Source organism: Pongo pygmaeus, chromosome 18 (genome assembly GCF_028885625.2).
Source record: "Pongo pygmaeus isolate AG05252 chromosome 18, NHGRI_mPonPyg2-v2.0_pri, whole genome shotgun sequence".
NCBI lineage: Eukaryota > Metazoa > Chordata > Mammalia > Primates > Hominidae > Pongo > Pongo pygmaeus.
The window spans coordinates 85,725,775-85,749,729 of NC_072391.2; the positions used below are offsets into that span (position 1 = coordinate 85,725,775).

General features: G+C 62.9%; 1 protein-coding gene across 1 annotated transcript in view; it reads left to right on the forward strand.

Moving 5' to 3' along the window:
* ZNF469 (zinc finger protein 469) overlaps positions 1–23,934 on the forward strand; it is a 57,552-nt gene extending 33,618 nt beyond the window's left edge. The window contains exons 2-3 of the mRNA XM_063654188.1: positions 8,014–8,078; positions 10,410–23,934. Of these exons, the coding sequence (XP_063510258.1) occupies positions 10,536–22,511 (11,976 nt within the window). The 5' untranslated portion in view covers positions 8,014–8,078; positions 10,410–10,535 and the 3' untranslated portion in view covers positions 22,512–23,934. The remainder of the gene's footprint in view (positions 1–8,013; positions 8,079–10,409) is intronic.
* Positions 23,935–23,955: the final 21 nt, after the last annotated feature.

The following is a 23,955-nucleotide window of genomic DNA, read 5'->3' on the forward strand; positions in this document are numbered from 1 at the left end:
AGTTACCCTCAACGATCCTCATTCTAGAAATCCAAGGCAGGGCTGCTCGACCAGCCAATGAGGGAAAGGCACCCCCGTCTTTGGTTTTTAAAGTGGGTTCTGGGACCGTGGGCACTGTCGCCCGTTCTAACCACCTGCCGCCTCTACGCTCTGGACGAGCCGTCTCAGCCTTGGGACACCCACCCGGCTTTATTCACCTTCGCTCCGCTGGAAGGTTCCTGGGGCCAACGAATCCCAATCCAGTCCCCACAAGCCAGATGCCTGGCGGGGCGACCCCAAACGGTTCTCGCTCCCCCCACACGGTCCCTCTTCCTGCACCCTTTGGGCAGAGGAGAACAGGACCCTCAGACAAATGTGCTGATGGAGGCAGCTGGTGTTTGCCGGGCTCTGGTACAGCATCGACCTTTAGAGGGTAGGTTGTGTCTGCAGAGTCATTTCTGACAGCATGCTACAGTTGCACGCCCGCCTCTGCTGGACAGCGCCTCCACCTCCTCATGCCGGGGAGCTCTCGGAGTCTCCTGTAGAAATGAGGCCCCAAAGCCCCATGTGGGGCCTCAGAAATGAGGCCTGGCAGGGGAGTGTGTGTGAGCCCACGTGTGCGTGTGCACGTGTGAATGTATGCACGTATGAGCATGTGCTCACACGTGTGCATGGGTGAGCATGCGTAGCTGCGCACACACCTGTACATGTGTGCATGAGTGTGTCCACGTGTGTGCTCACAGGAGAGGCCTGTCCCCACCCTGCAGTCCACCCGAATTGGTCCCTCACCCTAACCTAGAGCCCCAGGTTCAAGGAGCAGCTCCCGGAGACCCCAGGAATAACAGCTGCCGCAGCTGGACTCCACCCGGGCTCCTGAGCACCAACTCCCTGCCAGGCCCAGGATGGGGGCAAGCAGAAGACCTGCGGCCCCGACCAGTGTGATGCCGGCAGTGAGGACAGGGGACAGTACAGCAGCAAATGGACACTATCTACAGAGCCGGGACCAACAGCAACAGCTCTGTGGTCAGGGAGGGCTTCCTGGAGGAGGTGGCATTGGAGCTAAAGCTGAAGGCCCATCTCGGTGAGGCCGTGGACGGTTGTCTAGGAGACTGAGCAGAGCTGGGTTGGGGCCTGGCCACTGATGAGGTCCTGGTGTCTTTCTGGGTAATGACCCCCTGAATATTGGCCTTTGTGGCACAGAGGGGCAGAGGAGAGGGGGTCTGCCGTTCTTGCCTGCCTCTTGCCGTGTGCCAGCTCTCAGCAATTTCAGTGGGTGGCAGGGCTCCGTCTTTAAGCACAAATCCCCACCACCCCCCGGCCACCTCCCTGTCATTTTCGAAGACATCATTTTCTTTCCCCATGTGTCCCCTTATCTCCCTCCTGTTAAAGGATCTCAAACAGGCACCCCGATAAGGTGGGACGAACACCATTCCCCAGCCCCTCCAACGCCGGCCTCCACTTTCCCCCAAAGTAATTAAGATAAATGCAGCTGATAATTTGCACCGTATTCTTAAACGTACCCTCCGGGCCATATCTCAGATATAATTTTACCTGCAAAGGTTTATCTGAGCACTCAGGTAACAGTTTTTAAGCAAAGCGGCAGCGTTTGAAGCAAAAGGAAAGGAGAATGTTTGTGAAATAAATGTCAGGAGGCACCAGCGCTGCGGCCCCGTACGGTGAGGACTGCAGACGGGAGGCCCCCGTGCTTTTCTCCTGGGCTGCTCGGCTCCACCAGGGTTTGGGGTGAGCCTGGCCACCTGCCCGAGTTGTAAATGGGGCCGGATGGGTGTGATGGGCAGACACGATGCTCAGGATGAAGGCCGGGGCACAGAGGCTGTGGACACAGCCGAACTCCTCCCTTTTCCCAGCCTCGCTGTCTCGGGTGACCTGGGACCGGAGGCTGCTGCCCAGCAGTGCTGGCACACATGGCGTCTGGCTTTGTGCTCCACACCCATCGGGGAGAGGCCAGCTGGTTGCAGGGGCCGTGCCAAGCCATCGAAGGGGGGTCGGACAGCAGGGGACGGTGCCCAGGGTGACACAGCTCGGACAGGCTCAGCCCTGGTGGGCAGCCAGAGGCCGGAGGGAACCAACAGAGTGGACCGAGCTGGTCCCAGGACGGGCCAGTGCCTCCCAAACAGACCTGGAGAGCTCAGCACAGGAGGCCAACATCCTGACCCCGGCTCTGCTCCCCAGACTTGCGGTGTGACCTTGGGCAGGTTCTGTGAGCCTCAGTTTCCCCCATTTGGCCTGGAAGCCCAGCTGCTCTTCCCAGCCCGGTCCCACCCCATGGCACATATTTCTTGGCCCTTGTTTGGTGTCCAGGGTGGGACAGGTGGGGCCCTGGGATTGGGTGTGGACAGCCTCCCTAACCCCCGGCAGCCTCCCACTCCCTGTCCCTGAAGCCCATGCCGGTCCCACCCCTTGAAGCGCCATGTGCCCCCTCAGTAGCACTCCACCCCTCCTCAACGTTCCTCCAACAGCCAGGAATGCCCCCAACGCCATGCCTGGGAGACCCTCACCCAAGGCCAGGCCGCGGCTGAAGAGTCACATCATCAGAGCAGCCGCTCAGGTCACCCAGAAGGCCCCGTGTGCCCACCCTTCTCTCTCAGGCCAGGGCCTTGGAGCTGGGATTGAGCCAGGCAGGATTCGGGGGCCTGTGGGGCTCACCCAGTGCCCTCCTCTGCCAAAGGGAGGAAGGCACAGAGAGGGGTGGAGGCCGGCCTAAGGCCACACAGCACACAGTAGCAGACCCTGGCTGCAGGTGGGGGCCAGATCCCGACTGCAGGTTCAGCTCTCAGCCATGCCGTCCTTCCTAAGTGCCATGTCCAGAAAGCAGGGGCCACACGCAGGTTCCATGTGTGGGGAAGACAGGGCGTGTGCACCAGGCTCCACTCCCACAGCGGGACGAGGGAAGAAAGTGCAGCTGTCCTGCAGCTCCCCCTCGCCGGGAACCCCACGCTTTTCGCTCTCCCCACAGAGGGGCTGAGGAGAAAGGGAAAGCCAGTCCCTGCTGTTTGGGAAGGCACGGGCCAGCCCTGACAACAGCAGAAACAACCAGGAGAATGAAGCCTACCCCACACCAGGGACGGCTGCAGCTGAAAGGGCCGGGACCGTTCACAAGGAGGAGGAGCGGGTTGCTCGGGATGCCTGGTTGCGAGTGGGACTTCGTGAGCATTGATATCAGGGTGTCACAGACAGGCCCAAGGACCCATCAGATCCAGCCTCCATTTACAGTTGGGGAAACTGAGGCCAGGAGGCCCGATTGGACAGTGGCACTCCAGTTGGGCAGTGCAGCCGAGTGTGCAGGGCTCCCAGGCCTGGTCCCCAGGGGATGGCCACCAGGATGTGGAAGGACAGGTGCCCTTTGAGAATTGCAGGATCATGGAGACACGCCCGAGGAGTTCACACCACACGCAATCCAGGAGGGCTTCCTGGAAGAGGGATGCCATGCTTCTGAGCAAACATCTGCTAGGCACTCACTGTGTGCTGGTTTGTGTGCTCCATGAGGTGGCTTGCGTTGTTCTGTTTAACCCTCTGACCACACCCTGTGAGGTCAAGACTCTGATCATCCCCATTTCACAGGTGGGAAAACAGGCTCAGAGAGGCTGGGACGGGGCCTGGAGTGCGGGATCTGAGAGGCAAGCCCAGGTGGAGCCGGCCCCAAAGCCCCCTGCGTGGTCGGCCAGGAGCGAGTAGGGGTCGGGAAGAAGGGAAAGAGGAGGGGCAACCCAACCCGAGGGATCCTCTCCAGCAGAGGCCCCAGGAGGGGCTGGGAAGGAAGGGCCAGGGGTGGGGCTGGGGGCGGATGAGGGAGAACCTGGCTCACGAGGGTGGACAGGCCGTAGCTGAAACTGAGCAGGTTGAAAGAGGAGGTGAGGGGAATAGGGTGGGGAGCAGCGGCCAGGGGTGGGGCAGAGGCGTGGGGGCAGGAGCCCAGGTAGGAGCACCCCTCCTTTCAGGCACTGGCATCCCCCACACCCCCAGCCAGAGCCACCCCGACCTGCTCTTGAGTTACCAGAGCGCTTGGCCGGCTAAAGAGGGGCCAGTTCCTGTTTCTGAGAGAAAAGGAGCCGCTTGCGCTCCTCCGGGGTCTCCCTGGGGCCAGCCCTAGATCTGGGGGATAGGATCTCCCGACTTCAAAGGGGTCCGGCCTACTGAAACCCACACCGACAGGCTGGCACCAAGGGGCTCTGCCAAGAGCCTGGGCGGGGCCAGAACCCAAGGCCTGGAGCACATGCCGCCCCCATGCACACCCCAGCTCCAAGGACTGGGACACATCCCTGAGCCCCTGGAGGGAGAGCTGGCAGCCGGCCCTCAAGTGCCCCGGGGTGCTGCAGGCAAATGTCCCTGCTGTCCTGGGGCAGAGGAAAGGGGATGGGATGGCCAAGTTCTGCCCGCAAGCTGGGCAGGCAGAGGCAGGGCCACCCCAGGGGATGGGAAGGACAGAGGGACAGGGTGTGGAGGCAGTGGGGTGGGGCCACCCTTTGTTCAGCACGGAAGCAGCACAGTTACAGGCAGTCCTGCCTTCAAATCTCAGCTTGGCTGTGTCAGTTGTGTGACCTTGGACCCGTCACACCACCTTTCTGGGCTGCAACTTCCTCATTTGCAGCAATTTCACTGACTTTCTGGTCAGCCCAAGGCTGTGAATCTGTCACATCACTGTGTGCCCAGTGCCTGACACAGCATCTGACACAAATGTAAAGACTTGTGGATGGATGGGTGGGTGGGTAGATGAGTGGGTAGATTAGAGGGGATGGGCGGGTGGGTAGATGAATGGGTGAGTGGGTGGATAGATGGGTGGATGGATGAATGGGTAGAAGGGTGGATGGGTGGCTGGGTGGGTGGATGGATGGATGAGTGGGTGGATGGATGGATGAGTGGGTGGTTAGATGGGTGAGTGATGGATGGATGGGTGAATGGGTGGGTGGATGCGCAGGTGGATGGGGGGACGGGCACGTGGATGGATGCATGGGTGAGTGGGTGGATAGATGGGTGGATGAATGGTAGAAGGGTGGATGGGTGGGCGGATGGATAGGTGAGTAATGGATGGATGGAGGGATGGATAAATGGATGAATGAGTGGGTGGATAGATGGGTGAGTGATGGATGGATGGGTGAATGGGCAGGTGGATGGGTAGATGGGATGAATGGGTGGATGGATGAATGGGTGAGTGGGTGGGTGGATAGATGGGTGGATGAATGGTAAAAGGGTGGATGGTGGATGGTGGATGGATGGATGGATGGATGGATGGATGGATGGATTGGTTGATAGATGGGTGAGTGATGGATGGATGGATGGGTGGATGAATGCGTGGATGGGCAGGTGGATGGGGGGATGGGCGGGTGGATGGACGAATGTGTGAGTGGGTGGATAGATGGGTGGATGAATGGGTGGAAGGGTGGATGGGTGGGTGAGTGATGGATGAGTGGATGGATGGGTGGGTAGATGGACAGTTGGGTGGGTGGGTGATACATGGGTGGATGGATAGATAATGATGGATGAGTGAATGGATGGATGGATGGATGGGTGGATGGATGGACGGATGGACAGATGGGTGAGTGGGTGATGGATGGGTGGGTGGATGGATGGATGGATGGATGGGTTGATGGACAGATGGGTGGGTGGATAGATGGATGGGTGGATGGATGGGTGGATGGATGGGTAGATGGGTGGGTGATGGATGGGTGGATAGATGGATGGATGGATGGGTGATGGATGGGTGGATGGATGGATAATGATGGATGAGTGAATGGATGGATGGATGGATGGATGGATGGACGGATGGACAGATGGACAGATGGGTGGGTGGGTGATGGATGGGTGGATGGATGGATGGATGGGTAGATGGACAGATGGGTGGGTGGGTGATGGATGGGTGGATGGATGGATGGATGGATGGGTAGATGGGTGGGTGATGGATGGGTGGATGGATGGATGGATGGGTGGGTGATGGATGGGTGGATGGATGGATAATGATGGATGAGTGAATGGATGGATGGACGGATGGACGGATGGACAGATGGGTGGGTGGGTGATGGATGGGTGGATGGATGGATGGATGGGTAGATGGACAGATGGGTGGGTGGGTGATGGATGGGTGGATGGATGGGTGGATGGATGGGTAGATGGGTGGGTGATGGATGGGTGGATGGATGGATGGATGGGTGGGTGATGGATGGATGGATGGATGGATGGATGATGATGGATGAGTGGATGGATGGAATCATGGATGCATGGATGGATGGATGGATGGATGGATAGATGGATCAATGGGTGAGTGGGTGGGTATCTGGATGGATGGGTAGGTGGGTGGATGGATGGGTAGATGATGGATGGATGGATAGGTGGATGATGATGATGATGATGGATGGATGAGTGGATGGGTGGATGGATGGACAGACGGATGGGTGTATGGATGGATGGATGGATGGATGGATGGGTGGATGGGTGGGTTGGTGGATGGATGGGTGGGTGGATGGATGGATGGGTGGGTGGGTAGATGGATGGATGGATAGGTGGGTGGATGGATGGATACATGAACAGATGGATGGAACGGTGTGGCAAAGGCTCTACTGCTGAGTCCCAGTGGCTTCCTGCAGTTCTTCACCCTCCCTGGGCCTCAGTCTATACATCTCTGGGTAAGGACACGCTTCCTCCAGTGACACAGTGACTTACATTAGGGCCTTTGGGTTCTCTACATTGCTAGGAGGGGCGTGAGTTAAGGTTGTCTATTGCTGTATAATAAAGAACAGACTCAAACAACAAACCTTTATTATCTCTTCGTTTCCAAAGGTCAGGATGCAGGCACAGCCTAGCGGGTGGTTCTGGCTCAGGTTCCCTCACAAGGTTTTGGTCAGAATGTTAGCAGGGGCTGCAGCATCATCCAAAGGCCCAACGGAGGCTGGGGAAGCCACTTCCAAGATGGCTCCCTCACACAGCTACAGGCAGGAGGCCTCTGTTCCTCACCTCATGGCCTCTCCACGGGGCTGCTTGAGTGCCCTGAAAGCATGGCAGCTGCTTCCCCACATGTGTGGTCTAAGTGTGCAAGGAGGAAGCTGCAGTGCCTTTTAGGGCCCAATCTTGAAGTCCAGCACCCCTCCTTCCAGCATATTCTGTTCATTAGCGGTGAGGCAGCAAGCTCAGCTGTGTTCAAGTGGAGAGAATGAGGTTCCACCTCTTGAAGGGAGGAGGGTTAAAGAATGTGTGGCCATATTTTAAAACCATCGCAGATTGACAATTGGACAATCTCCCTCCAAATGTCAAACGCAGGTGCCCTTTGATGCAGCTAGGCCCACAGCATTTGGAGCACAGGCTGTCGCCATGTGGTGACCATTGCTGTATTGTTTCTAAGGGCCAAATGCAGGCAGCAGCCCAGTGTCCATCCAGACAGGTCTGGGTGCTCTGCAGCCTGGATGCGAGGACGAGTGGACAGAGAGTGAGAAACCTCTTCATGGAATGTTGTGGAATTATCTACAGGATATGTTGTTAAATGAAAAAAAGTCAGGTGCAGAACAGTGAGTGTAACCGATGATCTTCTGTTCAAGGAAGGAGGAAAGGCAGCGTGTGTTCCTGTGTGCTGGTGTTTGCATCAAGGGACTCTGGGAGGAAACACCAGAAGCTCCTCTAGTCTTCCCAGCGGGACTGGGGAGGGATGGTGGCAGGGATGGGAGGGGCAGCGTTCTCACTGCAACTTGTAATAGAGTCTTGAGTTTTGGAGCCGCATCAACACACAATCTATGCATACATAAAGACCCAACAAAAAGAAATGTAAGATAGCCGTCGAAGCTGCAGCTGAGGCAGCCAGGTGACCCCTAAACCCTTCAGGGTCCCCCAGGCCAGCTGAGCTGCCCGCTGACCCCTGAGAGGAGCTCACCCATCTTCTGGTGGCTCTTGGTGGCTTCCTGGTGCCCTGAGGCCACAGCCAGCTCTGCCCGGGAGCCGCTCCCTCCCACCTGGCTCCCTGGCTCCTCCTGGGGCTCTTGGTCCAGAGCCACACACCACATCGGCCCTGACGTGCTTTCCATTTGCTTTCAGCCAAGAAATTCTCATTCCTCAGGAAGTTGTGCAGCGACCCAGCTGAGGGGCCCCCGACTCCCCAGGTATGTAGAGGCGGCAGCCTGTGCCAAGGCTGGCCAGAGATGCTCTTGTCTTGATGGTCCTGAGGCCCCCTCCACCCCCACCCACCCGGCCTTCTTCTCCCTCTCAGGACAGTAATCGGGCCTGCCCACTGCCTCCCGAGAGCTGACTCCTGGGGCCTGCCGGGCAGGGCTTCCAGCCACAGCTCTGAGCCAGCAGGTGGGCGTGTCACCTGATGTTCCTCATGGCAGCCGCTGAGCCAGCAGGCCTCAATCCTTCCCTTGATAAATCAGACCAACTCCTTCCCTTGACAAAGGCCACTGGGCACAGCTGTGTTCTCAACACTCCTCCCCACCATCCGGGACTCAGCAAAAGCCACCTCCTCCAGGAGGCCTTTCTGATGCTCCATCTGGGCTGAGGTCCCCACTCTGAGCCCCCTCCTCCTCCATCACCTCCTGGAGGACTCTGGCCATGGGTAGGGGGGTCTGACATGTGGGACTGGGCTTCATGTGGGGCCTGGCTGTTGCTGTTCCGACCCCTACCCCTGCAGCCTGGCCCCAGTGGGTGTCTGGGCCGTGTGGGACACGGCTAAGCCCAGTGCAGGGCAGGAGATGTGCAGGGCTAGGAGCCAGCCCTCCCAGGAGGACACCGCCTACACTGGCTGAGGCCTTGAGTGGGTTCCCCACCTCTCTGTGCCTGGATTCCTCACCCATCAATTCAGGGTGACAATCACAGATCACCTCTGAGCCACCGTGAGTACAAGGCAGGCAGTTCAGGAAAGTGCTCAGCTACCCAGCATCATTTATTCACTCAACAAACCTCACCTGTGAATCCTGGCCCCAAGGACTCCCAGGCCTTTGCCCCCTGGCAGTGGATCCCAGAAGAGGGAAAGGGACCCTCCTCCCGGGGTCATGGGACAGGAGGTACCTCAGTGGTGGTGGCAGAGGAGGAAGGGGCACCCAGGCCCCCCAGCTGGCATGACTCTTCTTGGTGCTGTGACGTGGAGCTTGCAGGCTGGGACCTCGCCCACCCTGGAGACCTTGGCCCAAATTGGGCAGGACCCTCCTCCCCGGTGCAGGCAGTCCCTGGGCACAGCAGGAAGAGCCAGCTGGAAGTGCAGGTACCAACCTTGTGCTGGGGACAGAGGGCCTGCTAGCCTCTGCGTTAGGAGTCCCCAGGCGGCTGTAGCGTGGGAATTCCAGGAGGGGCATGAGACACCACTAGCTCAGGCCGGTGGGAGGGTCCTGTGACCTCAGGAGGCACCCCCCCTCCACAGAGGCAGCAGGGTCTCTGAGAGCACTCCAGGCCTGAGGCCTGTCCCTTCAGCTCGCAGCTGCTCTGCTGCTGGCTGTGTGACTCTGGCCAAGTCATCTGCCTCTCAGGGCCTGCCATGAGGACCCAGGGGTCAGTGGTAACGAGGATGCCCGCAAGGGCTGAGCCCTGCCTCGCTCTCCTGTGTAAAGGACGCCCAGTCCCTGCTGGGCAGGTCAGAAGGGGCCCCCACACCTAACGGCCTGCACCCCTCGTGGCCACAGCCCATGGCTCGGGTCTGAGTCCTGTCCGCACAGAGGACAGTCCCATATGTCATGACATAAGAACAGACATGATCAGTGTGAAGCCAGCCCTGGGTGAGCAAGGGGCAGGCTCCTCTGGGCAAGCGGCTCCTGCTACATCTGGCATGTGCCAGAATGGGAGCCGGCACCGTCCGGAGGCTGGGGGCTTCCCGGAGCAGGATCTGGAGGTTACCCTGTAAGGCCTGGTGGCACGGAGACCCTGGCTGATGGCAGGGGAGGCCCCGCTTGGAACCAGCCGCCCAGGCCCTGAGTGGTTCAGGTTGAGCTTCTGCTGCCTCAGTCCCCTATTTCCTGCAACGCAGCCTCCTGCCTGAAGGCCCTCCCCATGGCAGGTGTAGGCATCCACCTGGGCCCTCCTGGACGCTGCCAGGACCCTGCCCTGGGGCAGTTCCTGCAGGCTGGGAGCTTGTGCCCCACACAGGGGCCTGTCCTCTCCACAGCCTGGCCAAGGACTGCTCTGAGGCTGTAAGTGGCCTTCTCATACCCCAGAAAGCTCCCCCCTCCCTCCCCCCTCCACTCGCTCTCTGCGCTCCACCGCCCCTCTTCTCCCTGAGACGGGGAAGGGTCCCTGCTCCATCTGGCGGGATGCCCTCTCCCTTCCTGCTTCTAGGTAGGGGCTGAGCCGAGCATCCCTTCTAAGCTCAGAGCTTCTGTGACGGCTGCACGCAGCCTCTTCTGCTTCTGGCCCGGCCACACCCGCATGGAGAGCCTGGAAGCTCCCTATCTAGGCGAGGGCCACCCAGCTCCTCTGCCCCACTCACCTGTGACCTTTCCTTCCAGGCTCCACTCAGGACCATGAGCGCAGGCTTCCCTGGGGCCCATCGAGGGCTGAGGATGGCCGTCCGGCCCATTCCGCGGGGCCCCCCTCGGATAGCTGCGTTGTCCTAGCGCCAGGACGGAGGGGCCATGCCTGGGGAGCGCCCCCGAGGAGCGCCGCCCCCCACCATGACTGGAGACCTGCAGCCCCGCCAAGTTGCCAGCAGCCTGGGGCGCCCCTCCCAGCCCCCACTGGAGGACAACACCCCAGCTACCAGGACCACCAAGGGTGCCAGGGAGGCTGGCGGCCGAGCCCAGGCCATGGAGCTCCCCGAGGCCCAGCCAAGGCAGGCCAGGGATGGGGAGCTCGAGCCCCCACCCCTGAGAGGCCAGGCCCCAAGCAGCACCCCTGGGAAGGGGGGAAGCCCCCAGACCCCACCGGGGAGAAGCCCCTTGCAGGCTCCCTCAAGGCTGGCGGGCAGGGCAGAGGGCAGCCCCCCGCAGCGCTACAGTCTGAGCATCGCCAGCTCGAGGACCAAGCCCACCCTGGACGAGACACCAGAGAACCCACAGCTGGAGGCTGCCCAGCTCCCTGAGGCGGACGCCCCCCAGGGCCCTGGGACTGGAGCTCCACTGAGGCCGGGCCTCCCAAAGACTGAGGCCCAACCCGCCGCCGAAGAGCTTGGCTTCCACAGGTGCTTCCAGGAGACACCCTCCAGCTTTACCTCCACCAACTATACCTCACCAAGCGCCACCCCCAGGCCCCCAGCCCCAGGGCCCCCCCAGAGCAGGGGCACCAGCCCCCTCCAGCCCAGTTCCTATCCCGAATTCCAGGCCAGTGGGACCGACTCCTGGCCTCCCGCTGCTGAGAATAGCTTCCCAGGTGCTAATTTCGGGGTTCCCCCCGCCGAGCCGGAACCCGTTTCCAAAGGCAGCAGGCCCGGCGGCAGCCCCAGGGGAGTTTCCTTCCACTTCCCTTTCCCAGCACTGCATGGGGCCAGCACAAAACCCTTCCCTGCGGATGTGGCTGGGCACGCATTCACCGACGGGCCACTGGTGTTTGCCTTCCATCAGCCCCAGGGAGCGTGGCCGGAGGAGGCCGTGGGCACGGGCCCTGCCTACCCACTGCCCACCCAGCCTGCACCCTCACCCCTGCCCTGCTACCAGGGCCAGCCAGGTGGCCTGAACCCCCACAGCGACCTCAGTGGTGCCCTCTCTCCCCCTGGAGCTGCTCACTCGGCCCCGAGACCCTTCTCTGACAGTTTGCACAAGAGCCTGACCAAAATCCTTCCCGAAAGACCACCCTCAGCCCAGGATGGGCCGGGGAGCACAAGAGGGCCCCCTAGCTCCCTACCCCAGAGGCACTTTCCAGGGCAGGCGTACGGAGCCAGCGGGGTGGATACCAGCCCGGGGCCTCTGGACACTGAGCTGGCTGCCCCAGGGCCCCCACCCGCCAGGCTGCCCCAGCTATGGGACCTCACAGCAGCCCCTTACCCCACACCTCCTGGGGGCCCCCTGGCTGCCACCAGGAGTATGTTCTTTAACGGCCAGCCCAGCCCAGGCCAGCGGCTCTGCCTCCCCCAGAGTGCCCCCCTGCCTTGGCCCCAGGTGCTGCCGACCGCCGGGCCAAGTCCCCACGGAATGGAGATGCTGAGCCGGCTGCCTTTCCCCGCGGGGGCCCCCGAGTGGCAGGGGGGCAGCCAAGGAGCCCTGGGCACTGCTGGCAAGACACCAGGACCCAGAGAGAAGCTGCCAGCCGTGAGAAGCAGCCAGGGCGGCTCCCCAGCACTGTTCACCTACAACGGAATGACAGACCCTGGGGCTCAGCCCCTGTTCTTCAGGGTGGCCCAGCCCCAGGTTTCACCCCACGGGACACCCAGCCTGCCCCCACCGAGGGTAGTAGGAGCCTCCCCCAGCGAGTCCCCGCTGCCGTCACCAGCCACCAACACGGCCGGCAGCACCTGCTCTTCCCTGTCGCCAATGTCCAGCAGCCCGGCCAACCCCAGCTCAGAGGAAAGCCAGCTCCCCGGCTCCCTTGGGCCCTCGGCCTTCTTCCACCCACCTACTCACCCCCAGGAGACGGGCAGCCCCTTCCCGTCCCCGGAGCCCCCCCACTCCCTCCCCACCCACTACCAGCCAGAGCCAGCCAAGGCCTTTCCTTTTCCTGCAGATGGGCTGGGAGCCGAGGGTGCCTTCCGGTGCCTGGAGGAGACCCCATTCTCCCACAACGGCCCCGAGGTGGGTCGGGGAGGGCTGCAGGGCTTCCCCCGCGCGCCGCCCCCGTACCCCACACACCACTTCTCCCTCAGCAGCGCCAGCCTGGACCAGCTGGACGTGCTGCTGACCTGCAGGCAGTGTGACCGCAACTACAGCAGCCTGGCGGCTTTCTTGGCGCACCGGCAGTTCTGTGGCCTGCTCCTGGCCAGGGCCAAGGATGGCCACCAGCGGTCTCCAGGCCCCCCTGGGCTCCCCTCTCCCACCGCTGCCCCCAAAGTCCCTGCCGACGCACATCCAGGCCTGCTCAACCACACGAAGACCTTCCTGTTAGCTGGGGACGCCCAGGCCGAGGGCAAAGACGACCCCCTGAGGACCGGCTTCTTGCCCAGCCTGGCCGCCACCCCCTTCCCGCTCCCTGCCTCGGACCTGGACATGGAGGATGACGCCAAGCTGGACAGCCTCATCACCGAGGCGCTCAACGGCATGGAGTACCAGTCGGACAACCCCGAGATCGACAGCAGCTTCATCGACGTCTTCGCGGACGAGGAGCCTTCTGGCCCCAGAGGTCCCAGCACTGGACAGCCCCTTAAGACCAAGGCGGGGGTGACTCCGGAGAACAAAGCTCTGCCCCCGCTCCCAGCAGCCACGCCGGACCCCCAAACCCCCCGCCCTGGGGACAGGGGCTGCCCAGCCCGAGGGAGGCCCAAAACGCGTTCCCTGGGTCTGGCCCCCATCGAGGCGGATGCGCCCAGCCAGGGCAGGCAGCAGAGGAGAGGGAAGCAGTTGAAGCTGTTCCGGAAGGATCTGGGCACGGGCGGCGCAGCAGAGGGGTCGGGGTCGGGCGGCGCAGCAGAGGGGTCGGGGTCGGGCGGCGGCAGCAGAGCCTCCGGCCTGAGGCCCAGGAGGAAGGGCAGTCTCGGGGAGCAGCCCGCACCCCGCCCCCGGGGCCCTAGAACTCAGGCCCCCCAGAGCTGTGCAGACCCCGCCCCCCAGGTCCCGAGAGCCACCGCCCTCTCGGAGGAGACCCGGAGCTCCCAGCGCCTCCGGCTGCCCCCCAGGAAGGACCCCAGGAAGAGGAAGGCTCGGGGCGGCACCTGGGGCAAGGAGCTCATCCTGAAAATCGTGCAGCAGAAGAACAAGCGCTACCGGCGGCTGGGGCGGCGGGTGGACAGGCGCGGCTCCCTGAAGGCGGAGAGGCCCCAGCCCCGAGCTGAGGACCGCAGGCTCCGCGAGTACGACTTCGCCTCGGAGTCCGAGGAGGACGAGCAGCCTCCGCAGCGGGGCCCCGGCTTCAGAGGCCGGCGGTGCCGAGGCGAGAAGAGAAAGGAAATGGACTTGACCCAGGGTCCCAGAGAGGATGAGCAGCAACAGAAACCCCGGAAGGCAGTGAGGCAGGAAGCCGGCGGGGACAGAGCCCCCACGAACCCCGAGGAGCCGGGCAGGCGTCGCCCCGGCCCCCGCAGGAGCCCTCAGGCCCATGGCCCATCTCGAAGCCTAGAGGCGGGAGCAGCCGCCAGGGAGAGAGGCCCCAAGTGTGCTGATCGCCCCTCAGTGGCCCCCAAGGATCCCCCGCAGGTCCCCACCAACACCGAGACCTCAGAGGAAACCCGCCCGTCGCTGGACTTCCCCCAGGAGGCCAAGGAGCCTGAAATTGCCAAAAAGTCAGCCCCGGACAGCACAGAATTCACAGAGGCTTTGCGTTCTCCTCCAGACGCCTGTGTGGGAGAAATGGGAGCAAGCCCCCGTCTCCTGACGCCAGAGCAGCCGCAGCCCAGCAGACATGACACCCGCACCCCCAAGCTATCGGGAAGCCTCGCCAACACGGCGCCCCAGGGAAGCTCGCCAACGCCAGGTGTGGGCAGCCTGCTGGGTGGTCCTGGGTGCACACAGGCCCCGGTCTCCCACAACAGTGAGGACCCCCCTGCCCACCAGCCTGGAGAATTTCTGGCACCCATGGCTAACCCTTCAAGTACCGCCTGCCCCAAACCCAGTGTTCCGTCTTCAGAGATCTCCAGTTTTGGCTGTGACCCTGCTGGTTTTAACGGAGACCCCTTGGGGGTTCCAGTTGCCAAAAACGGGCCTCAGCCCTACAGCAGCCCCCACAGTGAGTTGTTCCTCGGACCCAAAGATCTGGCTGGCTGTTTCCTGGAAGAACTGCACCCCAAGCCCTCAGCCAGGGATGCCCCGCCGGCCAGCAGCTCCTGCCTTTGCCAGGAAGGCGAGGATGCCGGTTCCCTTGAGCCACAGCTGCCGAGGAGCCCACCTGGCACGGCTGAGACAGAGCCAGGTAGAGCTGCATCGCCACTGACCTTGGAGTCCACATCCCTCTTCCCAGACCTGCCGGTGGACAGATTCGACCCGCCCCTCTATGGCAGCCTGTCTGCAAACAGGGACTCCCGGCTGCCGTTCGCATGTGCCGACCCTCCCCAGAAGACGGTGCCATCAGATCCACCGTACCCCTCTTTTTTGCTGCTTGAGGAAGTATCCCCGATGCTGCCTAGCCATTTTCCTGATCTCTCGGGGGGAAAGGTGCTCAGTAAGACGTGTCCCCCTGAACAGACAGTGGCTCCCGGCGCCGCCCCGTCTTTGCCTGGGAAGGGGAGTGGATGTAGTGTTGCTCTTATGAGTCACCTGTCCGAGGACGAACTGGAGATCCAGAAATTGGTCACCGAATTAGAAAGTCAGCTGCAAAGGAGCAAAGACACACATGGGGCCCCGAGAGAGCTCGGAGAAGCTGAGTCTGTGGGCAGGATGGAGCTGGGCACAGGCACAGAGCCACCCTCCCAACGGCGCACCTGCCAGGCCACTGCACCCCACAAGGACACGTTCTCGGCAGCTGAGCTCACGTGCGTTGGGGAACCCACTGCACATCCGGATGGTGCAGCATCGGCTGTGGCCACCGTGGAAACGGTTCAGGGGCGGCCCAGGGGGACGTGGCCCTGCCCAGCCTCCTTCCATCCGAGAGACGCAGCCCTTCTCTCCTGTGCCCAGGAAGACCTGGTTTCTGGGGCTCCTTTCAGTCCCAGGGGAGCCAACTTCCAGTTTCAGCCGGTGCAGAAAGCCGGAGCCTCCAAGACTGGACTTTGCCAGGCAGAAGGAGACAGCGGGCCCCCCACAGATGTCTGCCTGCCTGACCCCAGCAAGCAGCCCGGGCCACAGCTGGATGCCGGGAGTTTAGTGAAGTGCATCCCCGACCAGGAACTTTCATTTCCTAAGAATAAGGAGGCCGCCAGCTCACAAGAAAGTGAAGACTCCCTGCAGGCGCTTCCCTGTGAACAGAGAGAAGGGTTCCTCCCAGAACTGGGCACAGCAGACAAGCCCCACCAAGAGGCCGCTGCACAGAGAGGAGGGTTCCTCCCAGAACCCGGCACAGCAGACCAGCCCCACCGAGAGGCCCCTGCTCCAGAAGCTTTTGGCAGCCCTGCTGTCCATCTGGCCCCTGACTTGGCATTTCAGGGTGACGGGGCTCCACCTCTGGATGCCACCTGGCCTTTTGGTGCCAGTCCCAGCCATGCTGCCCAGGGACATTCTGCAGGCAGAGCAGGTGGGCACCTCCACCCCACAGCAGGGAGGCCTGGCTTTGAGGGTAATGAGTTTGCACCGGCGGGGGCCTCCTCACTGACTGCCCCCCAGGGCAGGGAGGCTTGGTTGGTCCCTGTGCCAAGTCCTGCCTGTGTGTCCAACACCCACCCCAGCAGGAGGTCCCAGGACCCAGCTTTGAGCCCCCCCATATGTCAGCTTCAGCTCCCAGGGCCTGGAGTGGCTGAGAGTAAAGATGGCATCCTGGGCTTGCAGAAGCTAACACCTGCTGCCCAGAGCCCTCCACGAGTGAACCCCTCAGGTCTGGAAGGGGGCACTGTGGAAAGAGGGAAGGTGGCCTGTGGCCCCGCCCAGGGCTCCCCAGGGGGTGTGCAGGTGACAACTCTCCCTGCAGTGGCCGGACATCAGCTGGGGCTGCAGGCAGATGGACATCGGGGCTTGCTTGGCCAAGCTGAGAAAACCCAGGGCCAAGGCACAGCCAACTGGCTTCAGCCAGAGAACGGGGTGAGCCCAGTGGGGACGGACAACCATGCCTCAGTCAATGCCAGTCCCAAAACAGCGCTGGCCAGCCCCGCCGAGGGTGCAGTCCTGCTAGAGAAACGCAAGGGAAGCAGGACAGCCATGAGCCTTCAGGAGGAGGCCCAGCCCACCCCAAGCCCTCCGTCCCCTGATAGGGAGTCCCTGGCGCTGGCCTTGACAGCAGCCCACACCCGAAATGGATCTGAGGGCCGGACTCCAGAAAGGGCGTCCAGCCCAAGCCTGAACAAGCCGCCGCTGGCCACAGGGGATAGCCCAGCACCCTCTGTCGGAGACCTGGCTGCCTGTGCCCCCTCACCCACTTCAGCCACCCGCATGCCCTGCAGCCTTGGGCCCCTGCCCCATGAAGACCCACTTACCTCGCCTTCCAGTGCCACCAGGGCCCAAGGTGGGCTGGGGGGGCAGCTGCCAGCATCTCCATCCTGCAAGGACCCTCCCGGCCCCCAGCACCTGCTGGCCTGTTCTCCTGCCTGGGCACCTCTGGAAGAGGCAGATGGTGTCCGAGCCACAACAGATACTGCTGGGGCTGAGGATTCCCCAATGGCTCCCCTGTCCTTGACAACAAGCCCCTGCGATCCCAAGGAAGCCCTGGCTCGTTGCCTTCTCCAGGGGGAGGGCAGCCCCCTGGAAGACCCGTCCTCCTGGCATCCTGGCTCCGTCAGTGCTGTAACCTGCACTCACGGTGGGGACAGCCCCAAAGACAACACTTTAAGAATTCCAGAGGATTCCAGAAAAGAGAAGCTGTGGGAGTCTCCTGGCCGGGCCACCTCTCCTCCCCTGGCGGGGGCCGTCTCCCCCAGCGTGATCGTCAGGGCTGCAGGCCTGTCCAGCACTCCCACCGAAGATGAGGCACAGGCAGGCAGGGGACTCCCAGGGCCAGACCCCCAGAGCAGGGGAGCCCCGCCCCACACCAACCCTGACAGGATGCCCACGGGCCACTCCTCATATTCTCCAAGCAATACTGCCCGCCTCGGACACAGGGAGGGCCAGGCTGTCACAGCTGTGCCCACTGAGCCTCCCACGCTACAGGGTGCAGGGCCAGACTCCCCCGCCTGCTTGGAAGGTGAGATGGGGACCAGCAGCAAGGAGCCGGAGGACCCAGGGACCCCTGAGACCGGGCGCTCTGGTGTTACCAAGATGCCCAGGGTCACCTGCCCTTCCACGGGACTGTGCTTGGGAAGAACCACAGCTCCAAGCAGCACAGCCAGTGACTTCCAGTCTGACTCCCCCCAAAGCCACAGAAATGCCTCCCACCAGACTCCTCAGGGGGACCCCCTCAGCCCCCAAGACCTCAAACAGAGGCCCCGTGGCTATAAAAAGAAGCCTGCATCTACAGAGAACGGCCAGTGGAAGGGCCACGCTCCACATGGGCCTGTGACCTGTGAGGTCTGCGCAGCCTCTTTCCGCTCCGGGCCGGGCCTGAGCCGGCACAAGGCCAGGAAGCACCGGCCACACCCGGGAGCCCCCGCGGAGCTGAGCCCAGAGGCCTTGCCTGCTCAGCAGCCTCTAGAGCCCCTAGCCCAAAAGTGCCAGCCCCCCAGGAAGAAAAGCCACAAGGTGCCTGGGAAGGAGAGACCAAATCACTCGCGGGGAGACCCCAGCCATGTCACCCAGCCACCGCCTGCCCAGGGCTCAAAGGAGGTTCTCAGAACACCGGGCTCCCCACACAGCCAGCAGCTGCACCCTCCAAGCCCTACTGAGCATGAGGTAGATGTGAAGACTCCGGCCTCCAAGCCCACACCTGACCAGGCCAGGGAAGATGAGCTCCATCCCAAACAGGCAGAGAAAAGAGAAGGCCGGAGGTGGCGCCGAGAGCCCACCGTGGACTCTCCTAGCCACTCAGAGGGGAAGTCAAATAAGAAAAGGGGAAAGCCGAGAGGGAGAAGGCTCCGGGAGGAGAGCGCTCTTCCACTATCTCCTGATGTGATTTCAGATGGGCGCGGCTCCAGACCATCCCCTGCGATGGCCAGTTACGCCGCCCCTCCGAGCCACTGCCTCTCTGTGGAAGGAGGGCCTGAGGCTGACGGGGAGCAGCCGCCTCGCTTGGCCACTCCGGGACCTGGGGTGATGGAGGGTGCAGCAGAGACTGACCTGGAGGCTCTGTGTGCAGGGGAGACTGGGGCCCAGAAGCCCCCTGGAGATCGGATGCTGTGTCCAGGGAGGATGGACGGTGCAGCTCTGGGGGAACAGCCAGCTGGGCAGAAGGGAGCCTCGGCAAGGGGGTTCTGGGGACCAAGAGAGACCAAGGCATTGGGTGTGTGCAAAGAGTCTGGGAGCGAGCCTGCGGAGGACAGCAGCGGGGCCCACAGCCGATCAGAGGAAGGCATCTGGGAGGAGAACACGACCCCCTTGGGCCCCCTGGGTTTTCCCGAGACTTCCAGCTCTCCGGCGGACAGCACCACCAGCAGCTGCCTCCAGGGCCTCCCGGACAACCCAGACACCCAGGGTGGAGTCCAGGGGCCTGAGGCCCCCACTCCTGATGCCTCCGGCTCCGGCTCCAATGCCAAAGATCCTCCAAGCTTGTTTGATGATGAGGTCTCTTTCTCCCAGCTCTTCCCTCCAGGCGGCCGCTTGACTCGAAAGAGGAACCCGCGTGTCTATGGGAAGCGCTGTGAGAAGCCGGTGCGCTCGCTGCCAACCCAGCCCAGCTTTGAGGAGGGCGGTGGCCCCACGCTGGGCCCAGCCCGCCTGCCCACGGACCTCAGCGACTCCGGCTCCCTCTGCCTCTGCCATGAGGACCCGTGGGAGGACGAGGATCCCGCAGGTCTGCCCGAGTCCTTCCTCCTGGATGGGTTCCTCAACAGCAGGGTGCCTGGCATTGACCCCTGGGCCCCCGGCCTCAGCCTGTGGGCCCTGGAGTCCAGCAGGGAAACCGGTGCAGAGAAGCTGCCCTCCCACTGCCCCGAGGACGATCGGCCCGAGGCCATTCCTGAGCTGCACATGGTCCCAGCGTCTTGGCGAGGCCTGGAGCTGCCGGCCCCTGCCGATGACTCCTCCTCTTCTCTCGGAGATGTGAGCCCCGAGCCCCCCAGCCTGGAGAGAGAACGCTGTGACGGTGGGCTTCCCGGGAACACCCACCTGCTGCCGCTCCGTGCCGCGGACTTTGAGGTGCTCAGCACCAAGTTTGAGATGCAAGACCTGTGCTTTCTGGGACCCTTTGAAGACCCCGTGGGTCTCCCCGGCCCCAGCTTCTTAGACTTCGAGGCCACGGCGAGCTCACAGGGGCCACAGAGCCGAAGGACAGAGGAGGCTGCAGGGGCAGGGAGGGCCCAAGGCAGAGGCCGGCCGGCCAAGGGCAAGCGGGCCTCCTACAAGTGCAGAGTGTGCTTCCAGCGCTTCCGCAGCCTGGGCGAGCTGGACCTGCACAAGCTGGCCCACACGCCCGCGCCGCCGCCCACCTGCTACATGTGCGTGGAGCGCAGGTTCGGCTCGCGGGAGCTGCTGCGGGGCCACCTGCAGGAGAGGCACGCGCAGAGCAAGGCGGGGCCCTGGGCGTGCGGCATGTGCCTGAAGGAGGTGGCCGACGTCTGGATGTACAACGAGCACCTGCGTGAGCACGCGGCCCGCTTCGCCCGCAGGGGGCAGGCGCGGAGGTCCTTGGGGGACCCGTCCGGAGGCCTGGAGGGCAGCAGCGCCATCGCCCACCTTCTGAACAGCATCATGGAACCCGCGCCCAAACACCACAGGGGCAAGCGCTCCGCCGGCAAGGCCGCCGGGAGCCCGGGAGACCCGTGCGGGCAAGAGGGAGAAGCCAGGAAAGAGAGCCCGGGCGAGAGGGCGAAACCCCGAGCGCGCAGCACCCCCAGCAACCCAGACGGGGCCGCGACACCAGACGGCGCCTCCGCCAACGCCCTGGCTGACGCCGGCAGCCCGGGCCCCCCCAAGACGACCCCCGGCCCGTCCCCCGACCCCTGGGCCGGCGGGGAGCCCCTTCTGCAAGCCACCCCGGTGCACGAGGCCTGCAAGGACCCCTCCCGCGACTGCCACCACTGCGGGAAGCGCTTCCCCAAGCCCTTCAAGCTGCAGCGCCACCTGGCGGTGCACAGCCCGCAGCGCGTCTACCTGTGTCCCCGGTGCCCCCGGGTCTACCCCGAGCACGGGGAGCTGCTGGCACACCTGGGCGGGGCGCACGGGCTGCGGGAGCGGCCGGAGCTGCAGCACACGCCGCTGTATGCCTGCGAGCTCTGCGCCACGGTTATGCGCATCATCAAGAAGTCCTTCGCCTGCAGCTCCTGCAACTACACCTTCGCCAAGAAGGAGCAGTTCGACCGCCACATGGACAAGCACCTCAGGAGGGGGCGGCAGCCCTTCACGTTCCGCGGCGTGCGGAGGCCGGGAGCGCCGGGACAGAAGGCCCGGGCCCTCGAGGGCACACTGCCCAGCAAACGGCGCAGGGTGGCCATGCCCGGCAGCGCCCCTGGGCCCAGCGAGGACAGGCCTCTTCCCCGGGGAAGCAGCCCCATCCTGAGTGAGGGCTCCCTCCCAGCCCTGCTCCACCTGTGCTCGGAGGTGGCTCCCAGCACCACCAAGGGATGGCCCGAGACCCTGGAGAGGCCTGTAGACCCCGTGACCCACCCGATCAGGGGTTGTGATCTGCCATCCAACCACCAGGAGTGTCCCCCGCCGTCTCTGTCTCCCTTCCCAGCTGCCTTGGCTGATGGCAGAGGGGACTGCGTGCTGGAGGGAGCCCTGGAGAGGCCAGAGAACGAGGCTTCCCCAGGCAGCCCCGGGCCTCTTCTCCAGCAAGCTCTCCCTCTGGGGGCATCTGTGCCGCGGCCGGGAGCCAGAAGCCAAGATGCAGAGGGAAAGAGGGCCCCTCTCCTGTTCTCAGGGAAACGCAGGGCCCCGGGTGCCCGTGGCAGATGTACCCCTGACCATTTCCAGGAAGACCACACCCTGCTTCAGAAAGAGAAGGAGGTGTCCTCAAGCCACATGGTGTCTGAGGGGGGGCCCGGCGGCGCCTTCCACAAGGGCAGTGCCACCAAGCCTGCGGGCTGCCAGAGCTCATCAAAGGACAGGTCGGCAGCATCCACCCCCAGCAAAGCACTCAAGTTCCCAGTGCACCCGAGGAAGGCGGTGGGGAGCCTGGCACCCGGGGAGCTGGCCCGTGGCACAGAGAATGGGATGAAGCCCGCCACCCCCAAAGCCAAACCAGGCCCCAGCTCCCAGGGCAGTGGAAGCCCTTGCCCCGGCACCAAGACAGGAGGTGGCAGCCAGCCCCAGCCAGCCAGCGGGCAGCTCCAGAGCGAGACAGCCACCACCCCAGCCAAGCCCAGCTTCCCCAGCCGGAGCCCTGCACCAGACAGGCTCCCCCCTCGAGCCCAGGCCAAAACCTGCACCAAGGGAACAAGGGAAGCTGGTGAGCAGGGGCCCCACGGGAGCCCAGGTCCCAAGGAGAAGGGAGAAAGCAGCATGAAGAGGAGAAAGGGCCAGGTCCCAGGGCCAACCAGGAGTGAAAGTGTGGGGAGCTTCGGGAGAGCCCCCTCGGCCCCTGACAAGCCCCCCCGGACCCCTCGGAAGCAGGCAACTCCCAGCCGTGTGCTCCCAACCAAGCCCAAGCCCAACAGCCAGAACAAACCCAGGCCGCCACCGTCAGAGCAGCGGAAGGCAGAGCCGGGCCACACACACAGGAAGGACAGACTGGGCAAGGCCTTCCCCCAGGGGAGACCCCTGCTCAGGCCCCCCAAGAGGGGCACAGCTGTCCACGGTGCTGAACCTGCCGAGCCGCACACCCACCGGACCGCCGAGGCCCAGAGTGACCTCCTCAGCCAGCTCTTCGGGCAGAGACTAACTGGCTTCAAAATCCCTTTAAAGAAAGATGCTTCTGAGTAATTTCTAGGAGCAAGAGCCTGGGAGCAGAGCTGGGGGTTCCTGTCTAGGCCTGCCTCCTTGGCCAGCTCCAGCTCCCTGAGATGGTCCACTCTGTGGCCACTTGACTTCTTGTGCAACTGCTCAGGCCTTGATGTCAGCGCTGAGGTGGTGATGCTTTAAACAGGGCCCAGGGTGGGCAGCATTCCCTTTCTTGCTGGAAGGCTGGGGGTGAAAGACGGGGCCACTGCAGCCCTTTTGAGTCCACACAGCTGTTTTCTTGGTACCAAGTACTTGAAGAGACAGCAGCCCATCCCCCCAACCCACACCCCTGCACCCTGTGGACACCAACACCATAGAAGCCAATGTTTGGAGATTTGCACAGCCTCCCGTTCCCCACATGGAGAAGGGAAGTAAGTTAAGGCAGCCGTGGGATGGTGGCAGGTTCCCTCTTAGTCTTGCTGCTGTTGCTGGAATTCCAAAGTGACCTTAGAAACCACGTGGGGGAAGGCAGTGCTCACTACTTAGAAGGGTTGCTTCTGAGCCGCCTGGTCCCCCAAGAGCACAACAGGCCTCCTCCCTCTGACCACAGGGTCATGCCTCCTCCCTCTGACCACAGGTTCATGCCAGCCTCCATTTGCGCTGCGGGAGAAAAGCCCATCTCTAGCGCACCTTGACGCTGGGAACTGGGTTCCCGTATGGAACTGGGAAGAAACCGCCCCTGTGCCAGCTCCCGCGGGCCCTCCCCGTTCCCCCCCAGCCTCCATGGCCGCCCTCTAGAGCCTCCCTGCTGCACGGAGCTCTGGGCTCCACCTATCTGCAATGTTACTCTGAAGTTTCTGGTGCTATTTTCGTGTTGTAATGTGAATACAGGCTTCCTTGATTTTTTTTTTTTTAATGGGGGTATTGGGTGGGACAGACGGGGTCAGGGAGGCCCCACCATGGCTGCATCGAGGGCACGGGCACCCGCGTGGCGGCGCTCTCCCTGCCTCCCCTGCCGGGCTGCAAGCCCGAGGTCTGTGCTGCCAGACGGGGATGCTCAGGGCTGGGGCTGCAGAGCTGCTGCCCCGGCCAGGGCAGCCTCGTGCACTGACCTGACCCAGGCCCGGGACGCACCTGTCCTCTCACAGAGTCGTGCCTGTGAAGGTGGGTCGAAGGGTGAGAGGGCTTCCTTCTCTCCGTAAGAATCTTGAAGATCCATGGTTTGTTTTGCTCTATTGTTTAGTTTTTACCTTGGGTGCAATGTGTATGTCAAAAGTTTTTATTTTGATATTTGAAAGAGACCAAATCAGGCCCAGACCGCCTCTCTGGAAGGTGTTGTGGGCCATTCAAAATGCCTCCTGCCTCCGGAGTGTCGTAAACCAAGAGCGGAGGGGCCCTGAGGTTGTACTGTAAACATCATAGTGACTTGTCTTTTCAAATATATTCCCACTATTTTCGCAGAAAACCTCCAGCTGCGTGACGTCTG